General features: G+C 42.7%; 1 protein-coding gene across 1 annotated transcript in view; it reads left to right on the forward strand.

Annotated features, from left to right (window-relative positions):
• Window positions 1–18800, forward strand: part of pnpla7b (patatin-like phospholipase domain containing 7b) — a 55569-nt gene extending 36769 nt beyond the window's left edge. Inside the window, exons 20-34 of the mRNA XM_019860962.1 lie at window positions 1586–1735; window positions 3670–3733; window positions 4619–4787; window positions 6518–6700; window positions 6884–7002; window positions 9576–9732; window positions 9853–9969; window positions 10056–10125; window positions 10297–10413; window positions 14369–14517; window positions 15923–16075; window positions 16151–16267; window positions 17004–17088; window positions 17174–17304; window positions 18131–18800. Of these exons, the coding sequence (XP_019716521.1) occupies window positions 1586–1735; window positions 3670–3733; window positions 4619–4787; window positions 6518–6700; window positions 6884–7002; window positions 9576–9732; window positions 9853–9969; window positions 10056–10125; window positions 10297–10413; window positions 14369–14517; window positions 15923–16075; window positions 16151–16267; window positions 17004–17088; window positions 17174–17304; window positions 18131–18196 (1847 nt within the window). The 3' untranslated portion in view covers window positions 18197–18800. The remainder of the gene's footprint in view (window positions 1–1585; window positions 1736–3669; window positions 3734–4618; window positions 4788–6517; window positions 6701–6883; window positions 7003–9575; window positions 9733–9852; window positions 9970–10055; window positions 10126–10296; window positions 10414–14368; window positions 14518–15922; window positions 16076–16150; window positions 16268–17003; window positions 17089–17173; window positions 17305–18130) is intronic.
• Window positions 18801–19124: the final 324 nt, after the last annotated feature.

Consider the following 19124-nt stretch of genomic DNA (forward strand, 5'->3'; position numbering starts at 1 on the left):
ACGGACACCCTGGTATCGTAAAAATGAAGACAATTGCACGACAATATGTCTGGTGGCCAAATATTGACATGGACATCGAGAAGGTCTGCAGACAGTGTGAGACATGCCAGCTAGAACAACGCATGCCACGCCATGTTCCACTGCATCCATGGGAGTTTCCTGGAGGGGTGTGGAGAAGGATTCACATTGATTTTGCAGGCCCATTCATGAGTCACATGTTTATGATAGTGGTCGATGCGTACTCCAAGTGGCTAGAGGTCTTCAAAATGTCACAGATAACCTCAGCAGCCACCATCACAAGGCTTAAAAGACTGTTTGCAGCACAAGGAGTACCAGAACAAATCGTCACTGACAACGCCACAACCTTCATGTCGGATGAGTTCCAACTCTTCATGAAAAGGAATGGAATCTTGCACACGACTGGGGCACCGAAACATCCTGCTACGAATGGACTCGCTGAGAGATGCATTGCGACCTTCAAGGCAGGCATGAAGAAGCTTGCAAGAGAGATTCTGAGTGTTGAGGATAAGATTTCACACTTCTTGCTGCGTTATCGCACAACACCAAATAGTACAACTGGAGAGTCACCAGCAGACTTGTTCTTAAAGAGACACGTACGAACACGGCTGGATTTCCTTAAACCGAGCATCTCTGAGACGGTGAGGAGGAGACAGTATCAGCAGAAGGAGGAACATGATCGTCAGGCTGCCGAAAGACAGTTTGATGTGGATGACCCCGTCTATCTACGCAACACAGCAGGAGAGCATCCCAAATGGATCCCTGGAGTAATGACACAACGGACTGGACCAGTGTCATACCATGTGCAAGGTGAGACTGATCAGGTATACAGGTGCCATGGAGACCAGCTGCGTCTTCGATACCCACCTGACATTTTAGATCCTGGACCTGAAAGTGCGACTCAGTCAGCTGAGCAGGAGAAAGACTTTGACGAACCGGAGTCCACAATTCCTGCATCACCAGCTTTTGCACCAGAAAGACTTTGACGAACCTGAGTCCACAATTCCTGCATCACCAGCTTTTGCACCTGAGCCACTTGTGCCAGAGACAGTAGTTTTGAGACGTTCAGTACGTAAAGCACAACGCCCTTTATGTTACAGGGATTGATTGTGATGTCGTAATTTGAAAGATGTTCAAATTGAGTTTGTTTATTATTGAAGAAATGTTTTGCAGTATGATGAATAAGGAAATGTGAATATGTTGTGTACCTTTAAACTAAGGGGGGAGGTAATGTGGTGTATTAACCACCATACTTATTTGTAAGTTGTTTGGACGCATTGACTTCCCGTACTTTGTATTGCCACCGACTGCGCATGTGTGAAATGTTACCTTGAATGTCTCAGTCGCTTCCCCACGTTGTTAATGGCGGAACTCGACGGTCGAATACATAATAGAAAACGCGTGTGTGTGCCTCGTCATTTCAAGACACAACAATGGCATTGCCCAGAAAACAACTGATTGTATGGCTTAGGTTAAAATAATTAATGGCGTAAAATGCTGAAGATTATTTTAATGTGATTTTTTTTTTTTTCACTTTCCATAAGATCAATCCTGTTTTGACTTGTAGGTAGAAGTCTTCCCCTCCACACTCCAAACAGTAAGTGGGATGCTGGGAATCCTGCCTCCAACCTGTCCACTGTGGCCATTCTCCCTGTGTTTGATGAGATTCCTCTCATGGCCTTTACCTTGGAGCTGCAGCATGCACTTAGTGGTATCGGTACGTTCATCCATGTGTTCTTTTTTTTCTTCTGAAGCCATTGCTAAACATCACTTACTGTACACATAAGACAGTGTTGAACAAAACTCATTAATTACATACACGTTTTTGCTTTTCCCCCATTTTATGAGTATCATAAAAAAAAAAAAATCCCAAATATACCGTATTTTCCGCACTGCATCGGGTGCACCTAACAGCATTCAATTTTCTCAAAACCCGAAAGTGCACTTTATAATCCGATGTGCCTTATGTGTGGATCAATATTCTGATTTCTTGATTTCTAGTATTTTAAATGCTCTGTAAAGTGCTTTATTACAGCTGCAGCGGTTGTGAAAACTATCTAAATCAAGCTGTGTTGTATTGTATTGTATTCATTTTAGCATAGCTCCATCTAGTGGATCCATAACGTAACCACAGACACTGTTGAAGCTTCTATTCTATGCCCTATAATGCGGTGCACCCTATATATGAAAATAGGCCATTAATTGGAAGAGATCCTTATACTCCGAAGCTTATAGTGCGGAAAATAAGGTAGCCTAATTTACCCCAGTGGATTTTTAGATTTTGGTCTTTGAATACATTTTCCCAATGACATCACAAAGATAATTGGTAATGCAACACAGGATGGAACAAGAGTGGCCGTAATGACTTTTGGGGCCACTGCAATTGCGCTTTTTGCATTGTGATCTCAAATTACACAGTTTTTCCAAGTCAGGCCATCCCATTGTAGACATTATTGACATATATCAGTGTTTAAAACATCCCCATAGTCCAGGGGTGGCCAACCAGTCAGAGACGAAGAGCCAATTTTTTTATTGAGTTACTGCAAAGAGCCACATCATACCCTTCCTCGCAGACGGGCGTGCACACGCACACACACACACACGCACACACACACACACACACTTTTTTGGCCAAAGATCGACTTTTGAAGCGACCAACTTCTCACGAACGACCCGATCGCGCACGTGCAAGCGCGCGCGCGCGCGCACACACACACACACACACGCGTGCGCGCACTCGCACGCACGCACTTACGCGGGTGCCCACCAGTGCACTCGCGCACATATGCACGCACAACACGATGAGCAACAGTCGGAACGGGCCGAAAATGAATGAAAGCTCAAAATACAAACCTTTTTCCCCACGCATTTCCTCCTCCCACCCCATGCGGTCGACTTGGGACCAGTTCGCTGGCTCCCGGTCGATTCTGATCGACGTATTGGGCACCCCTGCCTTAAAATCAGAGTTAATTCGCTGACTAGCTTAGCACTTAGCGCCGTTGTTTGTGCATGGGCGGTGATGCAGTCATCTGATTGGTTGCCCTCTATGTTAATCAAGTAACGGGATTGATGATAGGCTGACTAGCTTAGCGCTTAGCGCCGTTGTTTGCGCATGAGCGGTGATGCAGTCATCTGATTGGTTGCTTTCTATGTCAATCAATAACGGGATTGATGATAGGCTGACGGAGTACGCTCTGTGAAGTTGGCGCCTTGTTTGAATGGCATCGCCGCTGCTGAGGCGTTTTCGACGCTTGTCGTGTGAGAGCCCGGGAGCCGCATTGAACCAGCCAAAGAGCCACATGCGGCTCGCGAGCCGCGGGTTGGCCACCCCTGCCATAGTCGATAAAACCTAGAAAGGTACAGCAATAGTTCAAGTCCAAGAATTTAAAAAAAGCTACAATTCATTTCAATATGTAAGAAAATGAGGCATAGGAAACAGTTTATCTCTATCATGAAAAGAAAATGTTTGATTAAAGTTCTGTACATATTTTCAATTAACAAACAAAACAAAATACAGCATATTCATATTTCTATTCTGAAATCTGGGCATCCCTGCTCACACTGCTGCAACTGCAACATCCACACGCTGAGGAAATGGATGCTGCATAGCTGCAGTTTTAAACTCGTATTATCTATCCTTGTTTTCCGTAGGGCCTACATTACTCCTGACAAGTGACATCATTAAACAACGCCTGGGCTCTGCTGCTTTGGACAGGTACAAAAGAGAACTGTAACTTCAGTCTGTTTAGGTTTGCTGTCACCCAAATTAAACCATGCTGCATTCTGTTTATTTCAATTGCACAAAGTGGCTGTAATCATGCATTACTGGCCAGTAGAATGACCGCATTAACCTTGACGTACATTGTGCTTATCCATGATTGAGAGGGCTGAGGTTGGTATGCTGCATTCTGTTTATTTCAATTGTCCAAGGTGGCAGTAATCATAAATTACTGGCCAGTAGAATGACCGCATTAACCTTGACTTACATTGTACTCATCCATGATTGAGAGCCCTGAGGTTGTTTTTTTTTTTTTTTGTTTATTTCTAGTGTGCTACGAGGTTATCGTCAATAAATAACTAGCTCGAGGCTTGATCTCCTCTCTGGCTAGCTACTCATAAAAACCACCACAAGGACAATAGAAATGAATGACTAACAGTTCAGAGTAAAAATATATAAAAAATACATCCATGGCTTGCTCAGCGACTGTGTGGCACATTGCACACGCAGTGTACATGTGTCATGATTATTGTGATCGCTGGACAGTTATTTTTATGGGCACCTCCCACAGTAGATAGCGTATAAAAAATGCAGCATTATAAATTGGAGTGATGACACCCCTTAATGGGCTGACGGCCAAATGCTGAAAAAAAAAGAGACAGGAGACGGAGGGGAGAAAAAAATCGGGGAGAAAAAAATCGATCATGTTTGCCTTGGTTCAAATAGCCCAGTTTAAGACAGTAGCACCGAACTAACTGTAGAAATGCAATACACATGGAATTGTGTCATAAATTTTAAATCAACCAATAATCACATCTGATAGACAATAGATTGCATCATCGTGCATGCAGTAAATTTGAATTTTGTTCCTTCCCTTGAAAGTGTCCATGAGTACCGTCTGTCCAGCTGGCTCGGCCAGCAGGAAGACATCCACCGCATCGTCCTTTATCAATCTGACTCGGGCCTTACTCCTTGGACGCAGCGCTGCATCCGCCAAGCTGATTGCATCATTATTGTGGGACTTGGCGAACAGGAGCCAACAGTGGGAGAGGTCTGTTGTACATGTTTTTTTTTTTAATTATGTACATCAAGGGTGCCCAAACTTTTACCAAAGAGGGTCCAGATTTGCTGAGGTGAAAATGTGTGGGGGGGCTGACCATTCAACCTCGAGTTGCTTTAATTTTTCACGCCGTCCGTTCCCCGTCAACTTGTGGTAGTTTGCATGTTTCGTCTGATAGAGGCTCTTGATATTGAATGACTTGACCTGGCATTGGATTTCTTGAACAGCTACAGTCTCTTGGCATATTAGGCAAACCTTTATTTCATATTTCAATTAAAAAATATGTCCATTTCTACTTGAAAGCGATGGCCCGCTCTGTCAATTTTCCTTTTCTCCGCTACACTCTCCGTTATAGGGCTGGAAAGGATCACATAAAGATCACTTCTCGAGGGGTGTGTTCAGAAATTCAACAATAATTCAACACAACTCTGAGAAGTGTGTGCTTGGAGACACAGATTGCGCTTTGAGAATTTTTCAGAACGCACCCTAGAGCATAACCACTGGTCTGCTGCAGTCTTCTGGTGAAATATCTACCGGTAATAACTTTTTTGTACATGTATGTCTTCAACTGTGGTCAACAGTATTGATGGGCTACACATTATTAATCTTAATCCATAGACTGCAGGCGAGTGGAAATTTGAAAACAGGCCATAATTGGCCCCTGGGCTGGACTTGACTGCTAGACATGATTGACCTTGTTTTTTTTCCCTTGAATTGAAAAAAAACAACCTGCAGCTATTTCTGCTGCTGTATTTCCCTTTGCAGTTGATGGTCTGTCGTCACCTAGACAGAATTCAATATTTAAATCTTATTCTGTTTTGACCTTGAACGCCAGGCACCCCTCACATTTTAGTTTGATTATCCTCATTCAAAAAAAAAAAAAAAAACTTTTTCACAGTACAAGCCTTGAATAAGGTTTTCAATATGCACTGTGAAGGTGACCTTTGTTGTTGTTTTTTTTTTTTTTGTCTCATTTGTCTAGCTTCTTAACTACATCATATCTACCAATAAAGTAAAATACAAATAAATAATTAAATATTCTAATAAAATCATTTGAAATAAAGTAAAACACAAATATGTAGGTTGGACATTGAATAGAAACCGACCGGCTCGCGAATCTGCAAATAATTGACTTTCATTACAATTGTATGTGCACGCGCGTGCGCACGCACACACACACACACACACACACACACACACACACACACACACACACACACACACACACACACACACACACACACACACTTTATAGACCGCTTGGGACTTGATTAAAGGGTATTGTGTTGTATTTACATTTTACATGCATTTTGTTGTCAAGTCACGAATACTGTAGGAAATGGCCGTATTGTTTCCACACACAACTATATATACTCACAAAAGTCAGCGTTTGCCCATCCTGGTGGACCACACTTTCTGAGAATCACCCATGTACACACCCATTCCGATGAAATTGGGATGTTGTGTTCGACACAATTAAAAACAGAATACAATGATTTGAAAATCTGAGAAAAATATGTCTATAGATATGAATCTATGTATTATTATTTTTAAATCACAGAAATTCTTCACGAAGTGGGGCGATACTGTACCACCATTTTCCACAAAAAAGAGCTCCCCCCTCCAAAAAAAAAAGTAAATGAAAGAAAGTACTCCAGCAATGAATGAATTACATACCTACAGTACATGAGAATCTATTTTCACTGCTTGTCACCCTGTAGTTGGAGCAAATGTTGGAGAGTAGTGCTGTTCGAGCCCAGAAGCAACTGGTGTTGCTGCACAGGGAGGATGGGCCCCCACCCAAAGGGACTGCTGAGTGGCTGAACATGCGAAGCTGGATCTCCAGACACCATCACCTGTCCTGTCCTCGCAGAGTTTTCTCCAGGAGGAGTTTGCCTAAATTGGTACTTCAAGTTCACACCAACACTGGCACAAGGACTTGTCAATTAACTCTTCTGTTCACTAGACTAGTTGACACTTTTCAAATTTATATTTTTTGAGAAATGGATTTGCGGCACTTCCGGTGCTTCATCTCTCAGTGTGAGCATGAATCGTTTCTGAGTGTTATCTCTTTGCTTTGTGACCAGAGAGAGCTGTATCAGCGTGTGTTTGAAAAGTGTCCAGATCGTCACTCGGACTTCTCCCGCCTGGCCAGGATTCTAACAGGAAATAGCATTGCTGTTGTGCTTGGTGGAGGAGGTGCTAGGTACTGTGCCTTTAAGATAATCCAATTGCAAACACTCCATTTATAACATAGGCAGAGTTATGCTGACGTCAGTCTACACAAATGGAGTCTGATTTTGGGCCAACAGGCATGCAGCAGACTAACGTAGTTTCTCGTAGCCGATTTTGAGTTGTCTTGACACGTCGTAGCCCATGTAGTGTGATGTACTCAATAATTGGTCGTGAGGCATCTGGGACATTTCAGGACCATGACGACGATTCTGGCATGTCAGAAGTTTTGTTCGTCTTGCTGCATAATGTGACATATTCTCCGTTGTCCTTTGATTGGTTCTTCGGCATTGACCAATAGGAAGACAGTGCCGTCCTACTTATGACGAGAGACTGGACGTGGCGCACACAGTCACAATGTGGTATACACCAGGGGTGCCCTTTTTTTTTTTTTTAAGATCTACTTTTCGATCAACCAACCTGCCACGATCGACACGTTACCCTGCACGCGCGCTTATGCACGCACTTGCACACGCATGCCATGATGAGCAACAGCCATAACGGCCCCTAAGATGAACGAAACAGAAGCATAAAGTAAACACAAGCGTTAATGAGTTTGTGGAAAGGATTTCCTGCCTACCTTTGTGGGAGACCTGATCGCAGATGCATACGACACACTTTTACAGCCTGTTACCTATCGTAGCTCTCGCACACCGTGACACAGTAGGCGGATTGACCAGATTGCCATTCTTTGTAAGTGACATTGGTGAAATGTACACGAAACGAACTTTGACTGATGATAATAATAAATAATAATACAGTGATCCCTCGCTACTTCGCGGTTCGTTTATTGCGGGTTCAGTGCATAGCGGATTTTTTCAAACATAAAAAAAAAAAAAAAGTTTTATTTATTTATTTTATTTATTTATTTTTTTAATATACATGGAGTACAGTACTGTATATGTTGCTCTATGTGACTCGCTGTTGTTTTACAGCTTCTCGCGGACCGTTTCCGGACTTTAAATTTTTTTTTTTTTTTTTTTACCTGTTTATGTTAATTGGTTGCTACATCGCGGATTTTCGTTTCTCGCGGGTGGTTTTGGTCCCTATTAACCACGATAAACGAGGGATTACTGTAATAATAAAAGCTGTATCGCAACAGCTCTGATCGCCTGCTGCAATTGCAGACTGCTGAGCGCTAACAACTTCCGGTGACACAGGTCACGCACCACCGTAGGTTAAAGGTGACCAGCTTTATTTAGTTATTTATATTGTAATGATTTTTGTGAAAGTGACACTGATAAGATGATTAAGGTGCAGTGTGCATTTACACAAAAAGTATATGACTAACATTCACAGAGATACACAAATGTTTGGGGTTTTTTTTGTCCTCTACACCCCTGGTGATCAACTTGGGACCCTTCCGTCAGCTACCGGTCGATCGCGATCGACGTAGTGGGCACCCCTGTGGTATACAGTATTTAAACAGTGACTTGAACAAAAGGGGAAGCATTAGAAAGTAAACGTAACATTTTAAAACTCAAGCTATGTTTGCTAACTGAAAAGCTTATTGCTGATTAAAAGACCCGATGTCATTGAAGTAATTAGCCAGGGTCTTGTCGTGTGACATCTCGCTCAGTCCAAGACACAGAATGATATTTATCTGGTAGTCTGACAGCGCAACCATCGCGATTGACCAAAAAGTTGTGGACTTTTAGAATGCCAGTTGATGCGCTCAAAAACATACCCAACATTTCATATGACGGATGATTGATGAGTTAAAGAGAATATGTTTATCCATCTAAATTTTCCGATCCGCTTATCCTCATAAGGGTCGCGGGAGATGCTGGAGCCTATCCTAGCTGTCTTCGGGCAGCAGGCGGGGGACACTCCGAAACGGTTGCCAGCCAATCGCAGGGCACACAGAGACGAACAACCATCCACGCTCACACTCCCACCAAGGGACAATTTTGAGTGTTCAATCAGCCTGCTATGCATGGTTTTGGAATGTGGGAGGAAACCGGAGTACCCGGAGGAAACCCACGCAGGCCCCGGGAGAACATGCAAACTCCACACAGGGAGGCCTGACCTGGATTTGAACCCGATACCTCTGCACTGTGAGGTCGACGCACTAGCCACTGGACCACCGGGTCGCCTGCGCCTTTCAGTACAAGGCAAACAAATCTGTTGTATAATTAACATTTTACCAGTAGTATTACAGTATATTTGGCGCCCTTAATCAAGAAGTTTTTTTTTTTATTTTATTTTTTTTTAAATTGGCTTATGTTTTTTTGTATATATCCCGATCTTTGAGCTGTTGCCTTTGTTTAGAGAGCTTCACGTGTTCTAGTTAAGACGCTAAGTTGGAGCGGGAGCCCGGCCTGGGCGTGGGGCTGAATGTTGAGCACAATGGCGGATGGTTCTGTATCCATTGCGTCCAATTTGTTGCATTTTTATTGTCTGTGGTTACATTTTTGTCCAGACTTGTAATTTCTTCAAACGTTTACTTAATTTAAAAGCTATCTGAGAAATATATCATAGTCACACCTCGGAGGCGATCTGTGCCCTCCATGATTATGCTTACTTCATATGTGGTGTCCTTTTCAGGGGTTGCTCCCAGGTTGGTATTATTCGGGCACTGAATGAGGCAGGGATCCCTGTGGACATTGTCGGTGGTACCTCCATCGGGTCCTTCATGGGAGCACTGTATGCAGAGGAGAAAAGCAACAGTCGAATGAGGGTTAGGGCTCGTGAATGGGCTATGGTAGGTTCATGAGGAAACAATCAAATGTCTCAGAATCACAATTATGTTATTCTTGTTGCTCACATACTACTGTTCAATGCAAATCATTTCAGTTTTGCTGCATTTTCATTCTTTTTTCAGGATATGACATCGCTCTTTAAGAAGATTGTGGATCTAACCTACCCTGTCACATCTATGTTTTCTGGGGCTTCTTTTAACTCTGGCATTAGCTCTGTTTTTAAAGGCAAACAAATAGAGGTATTGTGACATTTGTTGACATTTGTAACCTGCTAAAATACGGGATAATTTAACAAAAACAGCTTTGATCACTTGTCAATTTCCAGGACTTGTGGCTACCGTACTTCAACATTACAACGGATATCACAGCTTCCTCCATGAGAGTTCACACTGATGGTCAGTCTAAATTTCTAATTATAACCCCACACCCCACACCTCCTCCACTTGCTCCCCAAAAAATAAGTATGGCATGAAGTGACAATGTTGATGTTGCATGAACTGAAAATTGAAATCCAGAATGTTTGAACTGCTTCCATTTATTTTCAATATTTAAACTTTTCCGGGCAGGTTCACTGTGGCGCTATGTCCGTGCCAGCATGTCACTGTCTGGTTACCTCCCTCCTCTTTGTGATCCCAAAGATGGACACCTTCTGATGGATGGAGGTTACATCAACAATCTGCCTGGTAAGACCAATCAGAAATAGGATAACAACACCCTAAATTTTGTCCAATTAGTAAAAGGTTTCGCTTTTGGCGACACCAGCAGTTGCACCTGATTAACCTGGTTCCACCTGTCTGCTTGTAACCCGAGAACTCACCCACACAATTGTTGTCATATGATTTTCATTGTGTTGCTGCTGTTGCTGTTGAGCAACTCCCACTGGGTCCCAAAGCGGCTCCTAAAGCCGCAGCGACCCGGGTACCTGCAGACCCAGTTGTCTGCTGTTGACTGGGAACTGTTCGTAGCCCGAAGGCACACCCAACACCGCTTGGAGGTCGTTCCCGAGTTGGGCTGTTGCTGCTGTCTGAGTTACGTGGGTCCTTGGGTAGCTTCAGGCTGCTCCCATCTGTGTTTTTTTTTTTTCATGAGGCATGCGTTCAGGTGATTTTCAATGTAACATACAGTATTTTACGGGTAGAATTTTCCCAATGTTAGTATTTGTGTGTTTTTGTTATTTCATTTATTTATTTTTGTTTGTCATGTGTTCTTCCTTTAAGTGCTTTAAAAACCGGAATCTAAATGGATAAGAGTGTCTCGGAACATGAGCAAAAAGGTCTCGGAAATAACACTTGAGGCAGCGAGCAAGGTCAATAATCTGACAAGATACTAGACAATTTAGCAGTCCTTAAATACTGGGCAAGGCGTTGATTAATAACAAGGAAAAGGTGCGCCTGCTGGAGGGAAACGCCCTTCAAGTCCATCGGGAACAAAACAAACACAGGACATGACAACAAGGAAAATTCTTTTTTTTTTTTTTAATTTTTTTATTGGGGGGGGTGGAGGTACAGGGTTCGATTCCGGCTGGGGCCTCCCTGTGTGGAGTTTGCATGTTCTCCCCGGGCCTGCGTGAGTTTTCTCCGGGTACTCCGGTTTCCTCCCACATAACAAAAACATGCACGGCAAGGTGATTGAACACTCCAAATTGTCCCTAGATGTGAGTGTGAGCATGGATGGTTGTTCGTCTCTGTGTGCCCTGCGATTGGCTGGCCACCGGTTCAGGGTGTCCGCTTCCTACTGTCCGAAGACGGCTGGGATAGGCTACAGCAGTGATTTTCACCCACTGTGCCGCGGCACACTAGTGTGCCGTGAGAGATCGTCAGGTGTGCCGTGAGAAATTATCCAATGTCACTTTTTAAAAATTAAAAATTTTATAAAACATTGATTAATCATTTTCTGCAAATAGTATGTTATTGTCCGGTGTCCGTGCTGTAAAGACTGGGCGGGTAATTTAACATTCGTCCGTGTGGCAACACGTAGCTGATTGCCTCGTTCCTCCGAGAGACTTAATGATGCGCGTGAGAGGTCGTGGTGACAGTCATGGATAACTTTTTAAAAAGGACAACTGCAAACTCCGAATTGGACTCTGTACAAGATTCTGACCCGGATGAAGGCCCTAGTGTGAGTGGTGGGAGAAAGAAAGCAAAGATGGAGAGCTCAAAGCACTATAGTGAAAGCTATCTTTCGTATGGATTTACTTTCACCGGGGATGAGACGACACCTACTCCATTATGCCTGGTGTGTGGCGAGAAGCTATCCAACAGCGCCATGGTGCTGAATAAGCTTAAACGCCATCTCCAAACGAAACACCCGTCGCTTCAAAACAAGCCAACAGACTATTTTGTTCGCCTGTGTGTAAATAAAGAGAAACAGGCAACCTTGATGAGAAAAACCACAAAAGTAAATGAGGAAGCGCTGAAAGCTAGTTACCTAGTAGCCGAACTCGTTGCTAAATCAAAAAAGCCGCACACTGTGGCAGAGACATTAATACTACATGCCTGTATAGCCATTGTCAACAAGATGCTCCGCCCCGACGCAGTTAAAGAGATAGCTAAAGTCCAGCTCTCTGATAACACAATTGCCAGACGTATTGATGACATGTCTACAGACATAGAAAGCCATGTTTTGGAGAAGATACGCATCAGTAGGAAATTTGCGTTGCAAGTTGACGAGTCTACGGATATTAGTGGACATTCTCATCTCTTGGCTAATGTCCGTTTTGTGGATGGAGATGCCATTAGAGAAAACTTCCTATTTTGCAAGGCACTGCCAGAAAAAACAACTGGAGAAGAAATTTTTCGGGACACATCACAATATCTGGACCAGGGAGGACTTACGTGGCAAAACTGCACAAGTGTTTGCACTGACGGAGCTGCAGCCATGGTCGGGCGCACCAAAGGCTTTGTGAGCAGAGTGAAGGAAAGAAACCCAGACCTGATTGTTACGCACTGTTTTTTGCACCGTGAGGCCCTCGTTGCTAAGACTTTACCAGCAGAACTGGTTCCTGTGATGGACGATGTGGTGCGCATAGTGAACTTTGTAAAGACACGACCTCTGAAAAGCCGTATATTCGCATCTCTGTGTGAGGAAATGGGAGCGCAGCATAAGGCCTTATTGCTCCATACGGAGATCCGATGGTTGTCGCGCGGTAAGGTGCTGACCCGTGTGTATGAGCTGCGAGAGGAACTTAAAATGTTTCTGACAAATGAGCGGTCTGATTACTCAAATCTGTTTTCAAGTGATGAGTGGTGCGCAAAGATGGCATACCTGGCTGATATATTTCATCATCTGAATGAACTGAACACAAGGATGCAGGGCCGAAATGAAAACCTGCTTACAAGCACAGATAAAGTAAATGGATTCCGTTTAAAGGTCCACCTCTGGCAACAACATGTGCAATGTGCCATCTTGGAGATGTTCCCACTCACAGAGAAACGGCAAAGTCCCACTGCTGCACTGTGTAAGGTAATATGTAAACATTTGAAAAGTCTTGAGGAGAAGTTGTCATTTTATTTCTCTTCAGCCTCCACTGAATTAGGTTAGGGACCCATACAGCTCAGCATCAGTTGTTGGGCTTTCACTGGGTTAGGGACCCATACAGCTCAGCATCAGTTGTTGGAAAGGACATGACTTTACAAGAGCAGGAGGAACTAACTGAACTGAAACAGGACCGGGGTTTAAAACTAAGATTTGCTGATCTTCCTTTGGACAGTTTTTGGTTGACTGCTGCCAAGGAGTTCAGCTCCCCATTCTGGCCAACAAAGCTGTTCTGACATTACTCCCATTTTCCACAACATATCTGTGTGAACTGAGCTTTTCAAGCCTAACTTCTGTCAAAACTAAAAACAGAGAGAGACTGAGAGCTGTTGAAGAAGAGCTTCGTTTGTGTCTTTCTTCTATTCCTGCCAGGATATTGGTTTTGTGTTCATCTAAACAGGCCCAGGTTTCACACTGATTGAGTATAAATAAACAGAGAAATTATATTTTAATTAAATATACTGTTCAGAGTGTCATTTTAGAACATTTTTGGTTAGTGGCGTGCTGCAAAGTTTTTCCAATGTAAAAAACGTGCCGTGGCTCAAAAAAGGTTGAAAAACACTGGGCTACAGCAGCCCCCGCGACCCTTGTGAGGATAAGCGGATCGGAAAATGGATGGACGGATGGATGGATGAATTTTTATTGGAGCTATATTACTGTAATGGGAATTTGACATCTAACAGTGCTAAAATGTAAGTAACTGTTCGTACCATTGAATGCTGACCAGTTATTTTGCAGATAGGCAAAGTTGCCTGCTCATGCACTAGACTGCATTCTGTGTAGCTGCTCAAAATGCTGATTGTGCTGACCTTAACCCCTCCCAAAGAGAAGAAAATGAGATCAAAAGAGAGCGCAAGACACGGGGCAGGGGATTGGGGGGAGGCTCCCTTGACAGATCTGTGAATGGTGTCTCTCCATGTTTTTTTTTCTTTCTCAAATAAATCTCATCGTTTTTTTAATACTTGTTGTCTTGGTATCCCTGGACAAGACATTACCATTTCTTTTATTATTGTTTCATGCCCTTCATTTTTTAGATTTGACTTTTCTGTCCATCCCAAATCAATGAATTTCCAAAAGCGTCCTTTGTCTTTTCTTTCTTTGCAGCTGACGTGGCTCGCTCCATGGGTGCCAAAGTTGTGATTGCTGTAGATGTTGGAAGCCGAAATGAAACCAACTTGACCAATTATGGTGATTCCCTGAATGGGTGGTGGCTTCTCTGGAAACGATTCAACCCTCTAGCTGAGAAAGTCAAGGTATGTGAATCATTACTGTATTATAGTATTCAAATGACCTTCATAAGGGTGCTTTGTTTGGTTTGTTTCAAATCCATTGAGGAGGTGTGTGGACGCAAAACAATATAGTATATTCCATATGCTGTATTACCATTGGTTTTCAACCTTTTTTCAATGATGTAACCCTGGTCAAATATTCACCAAGTACCTCTTAACCAATGGGAAGCATTTTTGCACAAAAAAAAAACTGAAGGTGCGTGCCCACAGGTGTCTTTTTTTTTTTTTTTAACTCCATTTGTAGTGGCTTCTATAGAACTATTTGAAGACGGAAAAAAAAAGATGTACCAATGATGGAGAAAGACAAACTTAATATTATCATGTTTTAAAGTTTCATTTCAGTATATGGTTAATTGACCTCAAACGCGATGTTCTCACAATTTGTACACGATGGAGCACACAGAAAAAGGGCCAACTTGAGCTAAAGGAAGCCAGGGCTTCATTAACTGATAAGACAGGCAGGAAGGTTCAACTTCGGGAGGGCAGCATGACCAGATGTCCTCCAGTTTGTTACAGTGTCTCATTTCATGCGAAATCTACCCATTGTATTAACAAGGTATCCATTGTTTGCACAAGAAGATGTTTTAGCCTCCAGGTGTCCACTGATGGAGGGGCATATCGGTGGGCTGGGCTGGGAAGCGCGACATGCAAATGAGGAGGAATGGTTTTCTGATATGTTACTTGTATTTTGCATATCCTGTGAATAAAAAGTGGTCAGCGAGGGTGCGAAGGTGGGGTTTCCATCTGAGAGGAAACACGACTTGTGTTGCCTTCGAGGAACTTCGCCCCCTTTGCTGATCAGCAAAAGACAATCTGTTCCTGAGTTGAGTCGAGTCTTTTCATTCAAAGTTCAAGATGTTCGGGGGAATTCCCTGACAATAACCGGTAACTAAAAAAGAAAGCAAGTATGAACTTAATCGCAAATAAATATTTGTGCACATCAAAATAGTAATCAATATAAAGTGCCTTCTTTTGGGATCGTAGTACAGATTTGTTCGCACAAAGTTTCAAATCAATCATTCACTTGATTTGAAACAAAATCAGAGATTGGTGGAAAAACAATCAGCTCATGAATTGAAAACAAGACTGACAACATTACCAAATGTCAACACCGAATATTGCCTTGTCATTGTGAACTTGGTTTTTAGTGAGACACTTGAGCTTGTGCTTCACTTAGTCATTCTTGGTGGCAGGGAGTCAACTACTGTGACCAAGCTCTTTTGTTGCATGGATGCTACGTTACAAATATATTTTAAAATATCCCCTGAAGTGCCTCCTTGTACATGTACCCCCATTTCAGAGCCACAGCTCTATACTCTCGTATACTGCATACAGTGATATTCACTAATCTCCTGACCCCTTCCTCCAGGTCCTTAATATGGCCGAGATCCAAACGCGGCTTGCTTATGTTTGTTGCGTCCGACAACTGGAGTTGGTTAAAGACAGTGAGTACTGTGAATACATCCGGCCTCCCATCGATCGCTATGGCACACTGGAGTTTGGAAAGTTTGATGAAATTGCTGTAAGTATTCTTGTCCTCCACTGATCTTTCACCAATGGGCTGAAAATCACATATTGATCTTTTATTCCGCCACAGGAAGTGGGATACCAGCATGGGAAGACACTGTTTGATGTTTGGCGGCGGAGCAATGTGGTGGACAGCATGCTTAAAGACAGACATCAGGAGGAGTTCCATAAGACCAAAAGTAGTCATGTGAGCACAATTTGTGCATGCGTGTGCGCGCGTGCATATGCAGTATGCGTACGTGGGTGTAATTTTGTGTGTTTGACTTCCTGTAATGCAAGTTTGTTAATGAACTTGGTGTCATGCAAGTTTGTTGATGATACAAGATCCTGTTCTAATGGCTCCCGCAATTAACACATTTTTGATATGAGGTGTGTCAGAAAAGTTACAGGACTGGAGTTACAACATGCAGTTCAAACACACTACACGTACTGTAACTACAAGGTTCCCCCTACGATGTGAGTCACGCAATCAATCAAAGAGATCTGCTGCGTTTTCTTCTGTCGGCGCATGAAGAAGAGGTGAAAGTTGTGGCAGGACAAATGGTTGAGTGCTTCACCATCCAACAGTTCTTGGTTGAGAAGGACATTGCCGTTGTGTAGCAACTCCCTTAGACTAAATTGACCTGGCTTTCCGTAAATGTCTCCTCTTTGCAAAGCTCAATGGAGTCATCAAGAGACTTCTTTTGAAGATGTGGACCACAGCAATCTCATCAGGAAGAATACTTCCAGAAGGGCATGGCAGAGAGAACTTCAGAGAGATATTACTTTGAAGGGGAAGACTTGTTTTGTCTGCTGGAATAGACTCCAGCTCACGTGCGGCAAAAAATGAGCACCGATTGTATAAAAAAATTGATGAGTGGATGGTTTTAGTTTGAGAAAGAAATGGTATGAGAACAGACGCTGATATGGTTTTTGTCTGCTAGGTGGTCACATGTCCAAATGCCTCCTTCACTGACTTGGCCGAGATCGTGTCACGGATCGAGCCTGTCAAGAATGCGTTGATTGAAGGTTTCATTTTTAAATCATTTTTAAAGCGCATTTTGTAACCTTGTAAAAACACGATCTAAATGATCCACAAAACAATTTTTTTCAGAGGAACTATCAGAAGACTACCAGACTGATTATGATGAGGAGGCAGTAGAGAGCCCTCTGTCCGACTTTGAGACGTTCATGCCTGGCGGCGAATACACAGAGGGAGAGGAGACAGTCGACACCGCTGAAACGGTACGTCCTAACAAACAAGTCAACTCAAAGCATCGGCAATGAAATTCAAATACGGTTTGTCGATTTGCACACAATTAGGATTTTCTTTCTCGGTGATTCCAAGTATGACTTTAAACATATGATAATGATGATGATGTCAAACTTGATTAAAGAATGAAGTCTAATAAAGTAAATCACCTTGTGTCATTCAGAAGTAATTGTTATCAAGATGGTGATTTTTATTTTGGGAGATCCAAGTTGTCCCAATGTGTTGCTGTCCCATGTGATGCCGTGGAAATTATGTCAAGTTGAAGAGTGTGATATTGTCAAGGCCAAAATATACCTTTGGCATCAGCATGTCCTTTTTATTTTTCCTTTTGCTAAAAGACATCCTTTGATTGTTATTGTGTAGAAGGGATTAGATATGTTTTGAGATGTTTCTGCTGCGTTTTCACAAAACCATAATATTTTGTCACGGTTCATCAATTTTAGGACCACTGAACTCAAGGGTAGTATCTCAAACCATTGTACTTACCGGTAAAGGCTACAGTGAATTTTCCAAGTGCAATATTCAACAAAAGAAATGTTGTACATTGCACAAGATGGAAGCATGCATCCATCTTTTCCCTCAAATTTTACTTGAGTTTTACTGTGTTTCTGCTGTGGTCAAAGAGTGAAATGGATTAAATTATTCAAAAAAAAAAAAAAAAAAAAGGAAAGGCATCAATCTGTGAACACGTCCTGTCATTAAAATGCAAGTCAGTAAAACGCAAGTAATTCCTAGAATGGGAAAACAGAGGATTTAGAAGCAGCATTGTAATTTTTTTTGTTTGTTTTTAATCCACAGGATGAGGAAATTCAAGTCAGAATGCGTCACCGAGTGAATCATTCACAAGAAAGTCATCAACTCTAATGTCCATCAAACATCAGAAGTGTCTGTCAGGACTGCTGCCCACAATACATTTTCAGCACATTGTTTCTTGGGGAAAATTCACCCAATTTTCAATATTGATACACTTATGGTCTACATATGACTTTCTTTCGTAACTGGAAAAATATATTGACTGAATGACACATTCAGTGACTGAAAAACTCTTCCATCAGCAAAGTTTTAATTTAGGAAGAAAACTATACAGACTGTTTGCTGCTAGATTTGTATTTCTTTGGTCAGATTTCAGTGGGCAACCATGATTTCAGTTGGTCAGTGAACTCGGATTACGCTGGACATCCATTGGATATGGCAAGCATCGTCACAATATGATACGATGTACAGAGTATGTTGGGCAGTGTCACTTTTTGGAACAGTTTCCTGCATATACCTCATGAAGTGCATTTCATAATTGTGTGTGCGTGCGTGCGTGCGTGCGTGCGTGCGTGCGTGCGTGCGTGCGTGTGTGTGTGTGTGTGTGTGTGCATTTATGTGTGTTCATAAGTTCAGTATACTGTGCCTTCAATTTTATCTACTAAAGGAGGCCCTCCTCCAGTGCTGTGTAAAAAGAGAAAGAATCTGATTTTTGCTTCTAGACTGAGAACATTTGGGATTGACCTCACAAGATGACTATGATGAAACAAAATATAATTCCATCCCGATACGCTTTATCCTCACAAGGGTCACGGGGGATTCTGGAGCCTATCCCAGCTGTCTTTGGGCAGTAGGTGGGGGGACACCCTGAACCGGTTGCCAGCCAATTGCAGGGCACACAGAGACGAACAACCATCCGCACTCACACTCACACCTTTGGACAATTTAAGATAAGATAAGATAAGAAAACCTTTATTAGTCTCGCAATGGATTTGGAGTGTTCAATCAGCATGCCATGCATGTTTTTGGAATGTGGGAG

The sequence above is a fragment of the Hippocampus comes genome, unplaced genomic scaffold (assembly GCF_001891065.2).
Source record: "Hippocampus comes isolate QL1 unplaced genomic scaffold, H_comes_QL1_v1.1 scaffold130, whole genome shotgun sequence".
Classification (NCBI taxonomy): domain Eukaryota; kingdom Metazoa; phylum Chordata; class Actinopteri; order Syngnathiformes; family Syngnathidae; genus Hippocampus; species Hippocampus comes.